Source organism: Entelurus aequoreus, linkage group LG25 (assembly GCF_033978785.1).
Source record: "Entelurus aequoreus isolate RoL-2023_Sb linkage group LG25, RoL_Eaeq_v1.1, whole genome shotgun sequence".
NCBI classification, from domain to species: Eukaryota; Metazoa; Chordata; class Actinopteri; order Syngnathiformes; family Syngnathidae; genus Entelurus; species Entelurus aequoreus.
The window spans coordinates 42,366,737-42,382,038 of NC_084755.1; the positions used below are offsets into that span (position 1 = coordinate 42,366,737).

The following is a 15,302-nucleotide window of genomic DNA, read 5'->3' on the forward strand; positions in this document are numbered from 1 at the left end:
AGATGAGGTGGTTCGGGCATCTGGTCAGGATGCCACCCGGGCACGTCCAACCGGTAGGAGGCCAAGGGGAAGGCCTAGGACACGTTGGGAAGACTATGTCTCCCGGCTGGCCTGGGAACGCCTCGGGATCCTGTGACTTTTATGGGCTACTGTGGCTGTTAATTTTTTAATGTGAGTAGTGGCAGGTCAAACCACTGCTCTTTTAACCTGAATAGATTAAAATGTCTCAGCTAAATCTACTGTTAATTCAACCTGAAGGAGATGTTTTGATAGTGATATTGTATTATGTTAATATTCAAAAACAACAGCAGAAGTAGCAGGTAAATCTACTGTTAATTCAACCTGAAGGAGATGTTTTGATAGTGATATTGTATTATGTTAATATTCAAAAACAACAGCAGAAGTAGCAGGTAAATCTACTGTTAAATGACTTTTATTGAACATTTCTTGAATGTTGAAAATGTGGACATTAAACATTTCCTCAAGTGTTGCTTGCACTTAATTTAAATAACACATTAACGCATTGGCCATAAACTGTTGTTTATTTGCTTGTTTGTATCCATTTAAAGATCATTCCCCATACAAGAAATAACATTTTCCACTGCAGTGTCCACTATTTATTTAAAGTGGCACTGCAAGTTACTGAATCGGTCCTTTCGGATGGTATCGTTCTAAAAAAATATATTGTCTCGGCAACATCAAATTGGGATTTATTTTAAATCCAACTCTGGCCTTGTTATAATTCTTTGCCAAATAGACATTTGCAAAATAAATAGTTAATAAATGTTTTAGGAGCTCACCACCCCTGTTCTTTGGAGCAGACATCCAAGCTGCCAGTGCTTCTTAATCTTTGAAGAATTCCCTTCACAAAATGTTGACTTTGATTGCTCACCATCCCTGACATTTCCACATATGCGCCATGACTGAGACGGACTGGGATTGGAGCCGCCGTGACGTCATGATGTCATGTCTGCATTCGCTCAGTTTGCCTTCACACGTCAACGATGAGATGAGAAGACATCCTAGTGTGAACATAGCCTGAAAGACGTGGCAGAGTTAGCCACAGACCCTACGTGGAACCAAAGGAGGAAGTAAAAGAGTCATGCATTTATTCTGTAATCAAATGCAAGCGGTCATGAAGGGAAGTTAATGCGCAAATGAGAGTGGAGCTCCGCCTCCACAAGCCCAGAGAGTACACTTTGACTTCCTGGTGAAATTAGTAAACCAGAAGTGTTCAAAGTGTGGCCGTTGCAGAAATAAAATCAACAACTACAAAAAACAGCCAAAAAGGGAAAATAGAATAAAAAGACAAAATGTCATGAGAAAAAGCTGAAATGTTGATACTAATAACAAATAAAAAAAACAAAGATTTGTCTTTTTGATATGTTTTAGCTAGGTGTGTAACGGTACGTGTATTTGTATTGAACCGTTTTGGTACGGGGGTTTCGGTTCGGTTCGGAGGTGTACGGAACGAGTTTCCACACGGACATATTAAGTAGCGTAACACACGTTGTGTAAACAATGCACGCCGAGGCACAACACACGGCATGCTAGCAGCTAACGGGCTACGATAGATGTCCGACATTTTGAGTTAGGGTATTTTCAATGTACGTTCAGGGTTAAGAAGGGGTTAAAAACAAAACAAAACAGCAGCATTGGTGAGGGAGGGGCAGAGACAGAGAGAGTTATGATAAACGCGCATGCGTCGCCAGGCTCTGCTTTTTATCCATACATTTATCACATTACATTTTTTATTATCTTTAGCAGGGGTGTCAAAAGTGTGCCCCGGAGGCCATTTGCGGCCCTCAGCTAATGTTTTAAAGGCCCACGGCACATTCTAAAAACACTATTCAAATAAACAAAAACATAACAAAAGTAAAATAAAAAAGCTTAAAGGTTAAATGTAATTTAGAAAAAGTTGCAATGTTGACTAATAAAACAAAGCTGTTTTTTTTTTCTTTCAAACTGTCATTGCTCAAAACATAATATTGAATCAAAATCAATGTTATTATGAATTATTGACCTATCCAAGGTTCCCATTACTTCACATCAAATATTACACTAAGAAAAATACTTTTGGTGGAAGATTTTGCAAATTTGGTAAATAAATAACCCAAAAATTTATATTTTGTTGTTTTCTTACTGTACCGAAAATGAACCGAACCGTGACCTCTAAACCGAGGTACGTACCCAACCGACATTTTTGTGTACCGTTACACCCCTAATATTAGCCTTTTTATTAGCTTATTTTATCAGAACTCACACAGTGACGTCACCTCACGTTATGATATACTGACAATTGGAAACAAATAGTGGATTTAAAAGTACACAGCTTCCACTTTTTTATTTTGATCCTGTTAGAGCTTGTGTTTCCACACATGGAAAGCAGTGGTGGTCAACCAAGCCAAGATGGCAAGCAGCACACAATGTATCTGAGTACACAAGGAGCCTTGATCTTCCTGCACAAAGAAGATACAAGCAAAGAAATCGAACTGTGCAATAAGATAGATGCCTATACTTTATCAGAAAAAGATTTGTGGAATGATATCAAGGATTATCCGTCGCTTGCATTCCCAGACATCTGGAACTATCATCATTCTACACCACAAAACAGATGAAACATTGTGTACATGCTTAAATATTTATTTATGATTGTTTATCAAAATATAATTATAGATGTCAACATTGTGTATGTGCTTAAATATTTATTTATGATTGTTTAACAAAATATAACTATAGATGTCAACATTGTGTATGTGCTGAAAGATTCATTTATGATTGTTTATCAAAATATAACTATAGATGTCAACATTGTGTATGTGCTGAAAGATTCATTTATGATTGTTTATCAAAATATCACTATAGATGTCAACATTGTGTATGTGCTGAAAGATTCATTTATGATTGTTTATCAAAATATAACTGTAGATGTCAACATTGTGTATGTGCTGAAAGATTCATTTATGATTGTTTATCAAAATATAACTATAGATGTCAACATTGTGTATGTGCTGAAAGATTCATTTATGATTGTTTATCAAAATATAACTATAGATGTCAACATTGTGTATGTGCTTAAATATTTATTTATGATTGTTTAACAAAATATAACTATAGATGTCAACATTGTGTATGTGCTGAAAGATTCATTTATGATTGTTTATCAAAATATAACTATAGATGTCAACATTGTGTACGTGCTGAAAGATTCATTTATGATTGTTTATCAAAATATAACTATAGATGTCAATGTTTATCAAAATATAACTATAGATGTCAAAATTGTGTATGTGCTTAAATATTTATTTATGATTGTTTAACAAAATATAACTATAGATGTCAACATTGTGTATGTGCTGAAAGATTCATTTATGATTCTTTATCAAAATATAACTATAGATGTCAACATTGTGTATGTGCTTAAATATTTATTTATGATTGTTTATCAAAATATAACTATAGATGTCAACATTGTGTATGTGCTGAAAGATTCATTTATGATTGTTTATCAAAATATAACTATAGATGTCAACATTGTGTATGTGCTGAAAGATTCATTTATGATTGTTTATCAAAATATAACTATAGATGTCAACATTGTGTACGTGCTGAAAGATTCATTTATGATTGTTTATCAAAATATAACTATAGATGTCAATGTTTATCAAAATATAACTATAGATGTCAACATTGTGTATGTGCTTAAATATTTATTTATGATTGTTTATCAAAATATAACTATAGATGTCAACATTGTGTATGTGCTGAAAGATTCATTTATGATTGTTTATCAAAATATAACTATAGATGTCAACATTGTGTATGTGCTGAAAGATTCATTTATGATTGTTTAACAAAATATAACTATAGATGTCAACATTGTGTATGTGCTGAAAGATTCATTTATGATTGTTTATCAAAATATAACTATAGATGTCAACATTGTGTCTGTGCTGAAAGATTCATTTATGACTGTTTATCAAAATATAACTATAGATGTCAACATTGTGTATGTGCTTAAAGATTCATTTATGATTGTTGTCTTTGGGGAAAACTTAACTCTTTTAGGTTTTGCTGACATTTGATTTCTTTTATTTGGACTCGCTGAGTCGGTGCTTTTCCAAACACTCGTAGCAAACATGTGGAGTACAATTTGAATGTAAATAATATCAAGATAATGCCTAAATGGGAAATAATAAAGGTAACAAACCTTTAACGAAGTGATCACAGCAAACTCATGCATTCTTCCACCCTGCTTTCTTGGACTGGAGTGTGTGCTGCTTTTCTTGGCCTTGTTTTGTAAAATCTTGCACTCTTTCGTTCTTCTTGTTTGCTTCTTGAGGAACTCTGAAGAAACGTTTATCCTTTTCGTGATTTGAACGGTTCTTACAGCCGAAAACAGCACAAAAATAGGGCATTTTTTCTTGGAGAAAGGCTGAATGGCGCCCAGTAGCCATTGAGAACAGAGCTAGCTTGACCACCACGTGTATTTATTGGTCGGGACGTGAACAACACGATGTCTGTAAAATCCAAGCAATGAACAAGTATTGAAAATAGTTGAAATCACAGGTAGCGGTATCGACTGCTGAAATTCCAGTATCGTGACAACCCCACTGACTACTCCCAATAATCTCACGACCTGAAAATCATTGAACCCTCTACCTCCATTTTGCTTCACAACTATTCTACTTCTTGTGGTCGTCCTCATTGTAGCCAGAAACTACTAACAGGGAATTCCTTTTGGGTACAAGCTGTTGGCTCAGTCTAAGACTGGACCTTATTTGTTCTTCTTCTGTGGTGTGACCACACAATCACTGCTGCTTTTAAGGCCACACTGTATTAGTAGAAATACAATTACAAAGGTAGAAGTCTTTCAATTATTTTTGATGAATGGCCCAGTTGTAAAGTTTAGTCTTGAGCCCACAACTTGCTTTGAATATTAGGAGTGTTTAGGACATGTGCAGCGATGTCATATTGCTTTGAATATTAGGAGTGTTTAGGTGCAGTGATGTCATATTGCTTTGAATATTAGGAGTGTTTAGGTGCAGTGATGTCATATTGCTTTGAATATTAGGAGTGTTTAGGTGCAGTGATGTCATATTGCTTTGAATATTAGGAGTGTTTAGGACATGTGCAGTGATGTCATATTGCTTTGAATATTAGGAGTGTTTAGGTGCAGTGATGTCATATTGCTTTGAATATTAGGAGTGTTTAGGTGCAGTGATGTCATATTGCTTTGAATATTAGGAGTGTTTAGGACATGTGCAGTGATGTCATATTGCTTTGAATATTAGGAGTGTTTAGGTGCAGTGATGTCATATTGCTTTGAATATTAGGAGTGTTTAGGACATGTGCAGTGATGTCATATTGCTTTGAATATTAGGAGTGTTTAGGTGCAGTGATGTCATATTGCTTTGAATATTAGGAGTGTTTAGGTGCATTGATGTCATATTGCTTTGAATATTAGGAGTGTTTAGGACATGTGCAGTGATGTCATATTGCTTTGAATATTAGGAGTGTTTAGGTGCATTGATGTCATATTGCTTTGAATATTAGGAGTGTTTAGGTGCAGTGATGTCATATTGCTTTGAATATTAGGAGTGTTTAGGTGCAGTGATGTCATATTGCTTTGAATATTAGGAGTGTTTAGGTGCAGTGATGTCATATTGCTTTGAATATTAGGAGTGTTTAGGTGCAGTGATGTCATATTGCTTTGAATATTAGGAGTGTTTAGGACATGTGCAGTGATGTCATATTGCTTTGAATATTAGGAGTGTTTAGGACATGTGCAGTGATGTCATATTGCTTTGAATATTAGGAGTGTTTAGGACATGTGCAGTGATGTCATATTGCTTTGAATATTAGGAGTGTTTAGGTGCAGTGATGTCATATTGCTTTGAATATTAGGAGTGTTTAGGACATGTGCAGTGATGTCATATTGCTTTGAATATTAGGAGTGTTTAGGACATGTGCAGTGATGTCATATTGCTTTGAATATTAGGAGTGTTTAGGTGCAGTGATGTCATATTGCTTTGAATATTAGGAGTGTTTAGGTGCAGTGATGTCATATTGCTTTGAATATTAGGAGTGTTTAGGACATGTGCAGTGATGTCATATTGCTTTGAATATTAGGAGTGTTTAGGACATGTGCAGTGATGTCATATTGCTTTGAATATTAGGAGTGTTTAGGACATGTGCAGTGATGTCATATTGCTTTGAATATTAGGAGTGTTTAGGTGCAGTGATGTCATATTGCTTTGAATATTAGGAGTGTTTAGGTGCAGTGATGTCATATTGCTTTGAATATTAGGAGTGTTTAGGTGCAGTGATGTCATATTGCTTTGAATATTAGGAGTGTTTAGGACATGTGCAGTGATGTCATATTGGGCTTGATCTATTTGGAGAGATGATGGAGGTTAGTCAAGCATAGCGAGCAACACCCTCTGCCTTTGTTTTGACGCCTTCTGGCACCGTTGTGCTCGGCTAAATTTGGCCATTGGAGCCCACCTGGAGTTGGTTTTGGGCCTGTGTACTGAAGACATTGATCTTCTTGTTTTTTTGCCAGAACCAAGCTTTGCAGGTTGTGTGTGTTTAATTGCAAAAACCTCCTAACAAATGGACCTTTTTTTTGCATCATAGGAGCAGAGAACGGGTCTTCCTCCCAAGGGGCATTGGGACAGTCCGGACCGGTGGCCAGCTCTACGGGGGTGTCCAAGACCGCCAAGGGGCAAGGGTCTGTTGAGAAGGAGGAGCAAGCTGGGAACCAGAAGAGGGCCCGTCGGCAGTGGGAGTCTTGGAGCGCGGAGGACAAAAACAGCTTCTTCGAGGGGCTCTATGAGGTAGCGGCGAGAAGCCAACCCTGGTCACCATACAGTCCTCCTCACATGTTCTCCTCCCTAGCATGGCAAGGATTTTGAGGCTATCCAGAACAACATTGCAATGAAGTACAGGAAAAGAGGAAAGCCGGCCAACATGGTGAAGAACAAGGAACAAGTCCGCCACTTCTACTACCGCACCTGGCACAAGATCTCCAAGCACATCGACTTCGCCAATGGTAAGTGGATTTTTGTCACCCTACCGGGATTGTTCCCAGCATTGAACGTCTCACGGGCCGAGACCTATATCACAATATGTATCGCAGCATTCTGCAATAACAATGTCTTTTTTGGCATATAAATGATACTAACAATTTGGCTGGGTTACATATTCCGTTGTATTATTTTGTCAAAACTATTAATTTACTGTTGATATTTGGCATGGTTGTACAAAATCCAAAACCTGTGGAATTGTCAGGTTGTGTAAAAGGTAAATAAAAAGAGAATACAACAAATCCTTTTCAACTTATATTCAATTGAATAGACTGCAAAGACAAGATATTTCATGTTCACACTCAGAAATGTTGTTGTTTTTGCAAATAATCATGAACTTAGAATTTAATGGCAGCAACACATTGCAAAAAAGGCATTTTTACCAGTGTGTTACATGGCCTTTCCTTTTAACAACACTCAGTAAAGGTTTGGGAACTGAGGAGACACATTTTTGAAGTGGAATTCTTTCCCATTCTTGCTTGATGTACAACTTAAAGGCCTACTGAAAGCCACTACTAGCGACCACGCAGTCTGATAGTTTATATATCAATGATGACATCTTAACATTGCAACACATGCCAATACGGCCGGGTTAACTTATAAAGTGACATTTTACATTTCCCGCTAAACTTCCACTTGAAAATGTCTATGTATGATGACGTATGTATGATGACGTATGTGTGATGACGTATGCATGATGACGTATGTATGATGACGTATGTATGATGACGTATGTATGATGACGTATGTATGATGACGTATGTATGATGACGTATGTATGATGACGTATGTATGATGACGTATGTATGATGACGTATGTATGATGACGTATGTATGATGGCGTATGTATGATGACGTATGTATGATGACGTATGTATGATGACGTATGTATGATGACGTATGTACGATGACGTACGTACGATGACGTATGTATGATGACGTATGTATGATGACGTACGTATGATGACGTACGTATGATGACGTACGTATGATGACGTACGTATGATGACGTATGTATGATGACGTATGTATGATGACGTATGTACGATGACGTACGTATGATGACGTATGTATGATGACGTATGTATGATGACGTACGTATGATGACGTACGTATGATGACGTACGTATGATGACGTACGTATGATGACGTACGTATGATGACGTATGTATGATGACGTATGTATGATGACGTACGTATGATGACGTACGTATGATGACGTATGTATGATGACGTATGTATGATGACGTATGTATGATGACGTACGTATGATGACGTATGTATGATGACGTATGTATGATGACGTACGTATGATGACGTACGTATGATGACGTACGTATGATGACGTACGTATGATGACGTATGTATGATGACGTATGTATGATGACGCATGTATGATGACGTATGTATGATGACGTATGTATGATGACGTATGTATGATGACGTATGTATGATGACGTACGTATGATGACGTACGTATGATGACGTACGTATGATGACGTATGTATGATGACGTATGTATGATGACGTATGTATGATGACGTATGTATGATGACGTATGTATGATGACGTATGTATGATGACGTCAATGGTTGAAGTGGAAGTATTGGGACACATTGTATCCAATACAAAAAGCTCTGTTTTCATCTCATAATTCCACAGTATTGTGGACATCTGTGTTGGTGAATCTTTTGCAATTTGTTTAATGAACAATGAAGACTGCAAAGAAGAAAGCTGTAGGTGGGATCGGTGTATTAGCGGCTGGCTGCAGCAACACAACCAGGAGGACTTGTATAGCAGACGCGCTAGCTGACGCTAGCCGCCGACTGCATTGATGATCGGGTGAAGTCCTTCGTCGCTCCGTCGATCGCTGGAACGCAGGTGAGCACGGGTGTTGATGAGCAGATGAGGGCTGGCTGGCGTAGGTGGAGAGATAATGTTTTTAGCATAGCTCTGTCGAGGTCCTGTAGCTAAGTTAGCTTCAATGGCGTCGTTAGCAACAGCATTGCTAGGCTTCGCCAGGCGGTACAGCATTAACCGTGTGGTTACAGGTCCAGAGTTTGGTAGTATTGTTGATCTTCTGTCTATCCTTCCAGTCAGGGGCTTTTTTTTGTTTTGTTTCTATCTGCATTTAAGCACGATGCTATCACGTTAGCTCCGTAGCTAAAGTGCTTCGCCGATGTATTGTCGTGGAGATAAAAGTTCACTATGTAAAGCGCTTTGAGTCACTAGAGAAAAGCGCTATATAAATATAATTCACTTCACTTCACTTCACTGTGAATGTCCATTTGGCGTTGTGGACTCTCATTTTCAAGAGGATATAGTATCCCAGGTGCTTTCAAATACAAATCCGTGATCCACAATAGAAAAAGGAGAGAGTGTGGAATCCAATGAGCCAGCTTGTACCTAAGTTACGGTCAGAGCGAAAAAAGATACGTCCTGCACTGCACTCTAGTCCTTCACTCTCACTTTCCTCATCCACAAATCTTTCATCCTGGCTCAAATTAATGGGGTAATCGTCACTTTCTCGGTCCGAATCTCTCTCGCTGCTGGTGTAAACAATGTGGAAATGTGAGGAGCCTTTCAACCTGTGACGTCACGCTACTTCCGCTACAGGCAAGGCTTTTTTTTATCAGAGACCAAAAGTTGCAAACTTTATCGTCGATGTTCTCTTCTAAATCCTTTCAGCAAAAATATGGCAATATCGCGAAATGATCAAGTATGACACATAGAATGCATCTGCTATCCCCGTTTAAATAAAAACATTTCATTTCAGTAGGCCTTTAAGTTGTTCAACAGTCTCCCTTCTCATATTTTAGCTTTCACACATTTTCAATGTCTGGACTACAGGCAGGCCAGTCTAGTACCCGCACTCTTTTACTATGAAGCCACGTTGATGTAACACGTGGCTTGGCATTGTCTTGCTGAAATAAGCAGGGGCGTCCATGATAACGTTGCTTGGATGGCAACATATGTTGCTCCAAAAGCTGTATGTACCTTTCAGCATTAATGGTGCCTTCACAGATGTGTAAGTTACCCTATGTCTTGACCACTAATACACCCCCATACCATCACACATGCTGCCTTTTACACTTTCACCCTAGAACATGTCTTGACCACTAATACACCCCCATACCATCACACATGCTGCCTCTTACACTTTCACCCTAGAACATGTCTTGACCACTAATACACCCCCATACCATCACACATGCTGCCTCTTACACTTTCACCCTAGAACATGTCTTGACCACTAATACACCCCCATACCATCACACATGCTGCCTTCTACACTTTGTGCCTAGAACAGTCCGGATGATTCTTTTCCTCTTTGGTCCAGAGGACACGACCTCCACAGTTTCCAAAAAAACATTTGAAATGTGGATTCGTCAGAACACTTTTCCACTTTGCATCAGTCCATCTTAGATGAGCTCGGGCCCAGCGGAGTGTTTCTGGGTGTTGTTGATAAATGGCTTTGGCTTTGCATAGTAGAGTTTTAACTTGCACTTACAGATGTAGTGACCAACTGTAGTTACTGACAGTGGTTTTCTGAAGTGTTCCTGAGCCCATGTGGTGATATCCTTTACACACTGATGTGGCTTTTTGATGCAGTACGGCCTGAGGGATCCAAGGTGTGTAATATCATGGCTTACCTGCAGTCATTTCTCTAGATTCTCTGAACCTTTTGATGATATTACGGAGCGTAGATGGTGAAATCCCTAAATTCCTTGTTGAGAAATGTTGTTCTTCAACAATTTGCTCAGGCATTTGTTGACAAAGTGGTGACCCTCGCCCCGTCCTTGTTGGTGAATGACTGAGCATTTCATGGAAGCTGCTTTTATACCCAATCATGGCACCCACCTGTTCCCATTTAGCCTGTTCACCTGTGGGATGTTCCAAATAAGTCTTTGATGAGCATTCCTCAACTTTATCACTCTTTTTTGCCACTTGTGCCAGCTTTTTTGAAACATGTTGTAGGCATCAATTTCCAAATGAGCTAATATTTGCAAAAAATACCAAAGTTTCTCAGTGTGAACATGAAATATCTTGTCTTTGCAGTCTATTCAATTGAATATAAGTTGAAAAGGATTTGCTGTATTCTCTTTTTATTTAGCATTTACACAACCTGACAACTTCACTGCTTCTGGCTTTTGTAGTAAATGTAAATGATAAATGGGTTATACTTGTATAGCGCTTTTCTACTTTCAAGGTACTCAAAGCGCTTTGACACTATTTCCACATTCACACATTGATGGCGGGAGCTGCCATGCAAGGCCCTAACCACGACCCATCAGGAGCAAGGGTGAAGTGTCTTGCTCAAGGACACAATGAACGTGACCAGGTTGGTAGAAGCTGGGGATTGAACCAGGAACCCTCAGGTTGCTGGCACGGCCACTCTCCCAACGGCACCACGCCGTCCCCATAGTACGATTTAATAAGCACATATTCTTCTGTTGTCTCAGTACTTGAGATTAGTTTTGGGTGATGCTACACATTTCAATAAGAAAAGTTACATTGGTCATACTAATACTGTCACTGATATTTGACATTTTCATGAGCATTGAATAATTGGATTTTTGATGGCAATTCTAAACACAGGATGGTTTCACTTCATTGCTCAAAGTTTATCCACTTGTTTAACACTTGGAGCAAAATACAGCCATGGAATGGTTACATACCTAAACATAATCCAAAACGACTAATGGATCTGATTTCAATCCTTGGGTGTTTGGCCTCTATGTCCAGGGTCTTATTTCCTGAGTTTGTAAACAATAAACACAAACAAAAAAGATTTAGTGACAATAAAATATGGGCAAGCACCTGCTGAAGCTACTTGATAAACCATCACCCAGAAAAGACATTTGCTATTTGTGAAGTATTTACACTATTACAAGTTAAAACCTTTTTGAGAAGCTGCATTTTCCAAACTGATGTGGGGAAAAAATGTCCACTACAGAGGACACTGCATCTCAGAAAGTCAAAGGGAAGACCCTAAAGTGAACATTATTGTCACTTTAAAGTCTTTGTAATACTTGCTTGAACAGCATGTTTGTAGTAATAAATATGATTTGAGCATTATATTGGTGTTCAAGTGTGTTTGTCCTAAACATTTCATTTGAGACACTCATTTGGACATATGCCACAATAATATGCCACAATAATATCATAATGTTGTATTGTGATATTTACATCCCTCCCATACATACTTGATCCCCTGTTTACGATCAAGGTCTCTATTGTATCCTCCTACCTTAGCCCCCACACATGTTTGCTAACACCACATTGCATTGGAGGATTCAAATCTCTACACATGGACATCATTTTGAGTTGATATGGCACAACCCTAATGTCTGCTTGTATTCAGCACCAACCAGAGAGATAGGTAGGTCTTTATTGTCATTGCACAAGTACAACGAAACTTTGTTTTCAGCACAAAGCCGTTCAAGATGAGACAAACAGTGTACAGAACAGGAACGCTGATGGGTCGCCACAAGGCGCCCCGTAAAAGATGGGAAAAAGGTCAAACGCTGGGGAAAAAGATGAGTAAAAAAATACAATCTAGACTGGGCTCCTAAGGGCCTAGTCTGGGGTAGGGAAAAACCTCCATGCAATGCACACATAAACACGTTACATTTAATCACGACAAACTCGCAACAGAGGGGCGGGGAGTTGAGGCCCTGGAAGGCGGCCCCTACTATGAACGGCGTGGCGTGGCGAAGTTGGTAGAGTGGCCGTGCCAGCAATCGGAGGGTTGCTGGTTACTGGGGTTCAATCCCCACCTTCTACCATCCTAGTCACGTCCGTTGTGTCCTTGGGCAAGACACTTCACCCTTGCTCCTGATGGCTGCTGGTTAGCGCCTTGCATGGCAGCTCCCGCCATCAGTGTGTGAATGTGGAAATAGTGTCAAAGCGCTATACAAGTATAACCCATTTATCATTTATTTATTTATGAAGCGCTGCTATCCGACCATCACCGAGGGGAAACAAGCGGTGGTGAAGGCGTGAAGTGAAGTGTGCGTGTGTGCCTAATTGTCTTGGGTGTGATGATGTAACGTTTTTTATAGACTGAGACCGATCTGCAAAAGTTCGACTCCAGGTGTCGTTGAGGAGGGAGGGAGGTCAAAAGCGTCCATCATTGAGGTGTTTTTGGGGGTGTTTTTCAGAACAGCCTGGTCCTGTTTTCACAGCGTCAAGGCCATTCGAGAGTCAAATCGTAGATTAGGATGTTTGTTTTCCGCGAGCAGACAAAACAATGACTTGTCTGTTCTATTCGTCCATGCTGGGTGCTCGCAAATTCAATTCAATTTTCCTTTTCAGCAAGCTTCTCCATGATGTGTTTCATCTTGCGATTCAGTTCAGAAATCGCCACAGTCTATGTTCCCACAGCCCTGCCCAAACCATCCATTGCGACCAACAGCCCTTGGGCTCCTTGAGTGGCTGCCATCGTCTTACGAATTTGACGATACACCAGAGCAATGCCCAGCCCAATCAGCAGGTGCCCCGCGATCACGCTTCCAAATAGGTAGATGTCTTCCATGTCCTCGATGGAAAGGACTGAGAGGCACATGATTCTCCATTTATCCCAGGAATCTCTCACGTACCCCGCAGCAATGGTTCCATCAGGGCAGCCAGGCTCACGTACCCCGCAGCAATGGTTCCATCAGAGCAGCCAGGCTCACGTACCCCGCAGCAATGGTTCCATCAGGGCAGCCAGGCTCCCCAGAACCTCTTTTCCTCGTGAAAAGATTTTGTCAATTGCGTGGAGAGTCCAGCTGATCATATCCATGTCTGATGTTTAGATTTGAGGACAGCGCAAAGAATGAGGCTTGAAAAAAGTTCAAACAAGACAAAAACAAAGAGAGCAAGCTGGGAGAAGAGGGAGCGGAAAAAATGTGACCGCCCTCACCAGAGGCAAGACAGAAAAACCAACCATATTGTCATATTTAGTTGACAATGTCAGTGCTCTTTCTTTAAGGAAAATATTCTAGCCTACATTCAGAATATTCACCTTTTGTCCCAATTGTGTCATTTTGACAGGTATGTCCATGAGTCTTTTCCAAAGAACAAAGTCATTGGTAGCAGCCGCTTGGTGACTCTTGTCATCCTCTCCTCCTCAGTGTACACCCGAGTGCTGAAGAAGTCCTCCCAGGAGCTGTATGGGCTCATCTGCTATGCCGAGCTACGCAAGAAAGTTGGAGGACGTAAGTCAAGCTGCTGTTGGTGTGGGACATGAGGCATGCAATGCATATCAAACTGGATCTATAAAGTGCTTTGCAGACATAAATGCACTCTATTTGAAATGGTGCCTATTGTTCACAATCATTATGAGAGACAAGAAGACAAAAGTTGTTTTTTTTGCATTCTAACAAGTCAACATCGCCTCGTTTGAGGTTGCTAGCATTGCAGCTAATGTTAGCAATCAGTTCTACCACTAAATCACTTTAAAAATATATTCAAAAAGCATCAACATTACGTTTTGTAATCTGTATAATAACAAACAGTACAACATTGTTACTGTAAGAGGAGGAACTCTTTTTCTAGTGTACTATCATGCTACGGTATTAGCCGTGAAAGCTATCTACTGCAAGAGATAAGCTAGCCTCTACGTCAACACGAGACGTGTTTGAGTTTATAACACACAACACTGTCATAGAACACCAATCTGTACTGAGTGAAAAACATGAACAATCATGTTACAGTGTCTGTAAAGTATTATTTCATGTTTTTTTTGTACACAGCTAGCCAGACAGTGTATGTACTGTAGTTGTAATAACACGCATGACGCGCTGCGTGTATCATGATCAATAGTAAAGTGTGACTCACTCCATGGACAGTTATCTGTTTGCTCCAGCTGGCCGGGGAAGTTTCCTGTTGATTTCGGGTAAGCACTCCATTTATGTCGAAATAGGTTGTCTCCAAGATCCATATTTATAGCGTCAAAATTACTTTCATGCCCCTCTCCCAGCTCCCGTCTGCTCCAACGTCTCACTCTTCCTTCGTGCTCGCTTCTAGAAGCAGCAGTTCATCCTCGGTATATTCAGCTTCAAAAAGATAAGGTTGTAAATTGTAATTTGTCCAAAATGAGTCGTCTTCGTTGTCTGTTACTAAGTCTGCCATGATTAGAAAGCACACTTGCGTTTGATTCGGGAAGTAGGAACACGCATGTTGTCATAAGTCGGACGTGCGTTGCTATGGAAACAGAAATCAATGCAC

General features: G+C 39.6%; 1 protein-coding gene across 1 annotated transcript in view; it reads left to right on the top strand.

Annotated features, from left to right (window-relative positions):
* The window catches only part of cramp1 (cramped chromatin regulator homolog 1), a gene marked incomplete at its 3' end in the record, with an annotated part of 54,378 nt that overhangs the window by 11,165 nt on the left and 27,911 nt on the right, over nt 1-15,302 (top strand). The window contains exons 3-5 of the mRNA XM_062036662.1: nt 6,640-6,839; nt 6,901-7,054; nt 14,207-14,290. Coding sequence (XP_061892646.1) covers nt 6,640-6,839; nt 6,901-7,054; nt 14,207-14,290 — 438 coding nt within the window. The remainder of the gene's footprint in view (nt 1-6,639; nt 6,840-6,900; nt 7,055-14,206; nt 14,291-15,302) is intronic.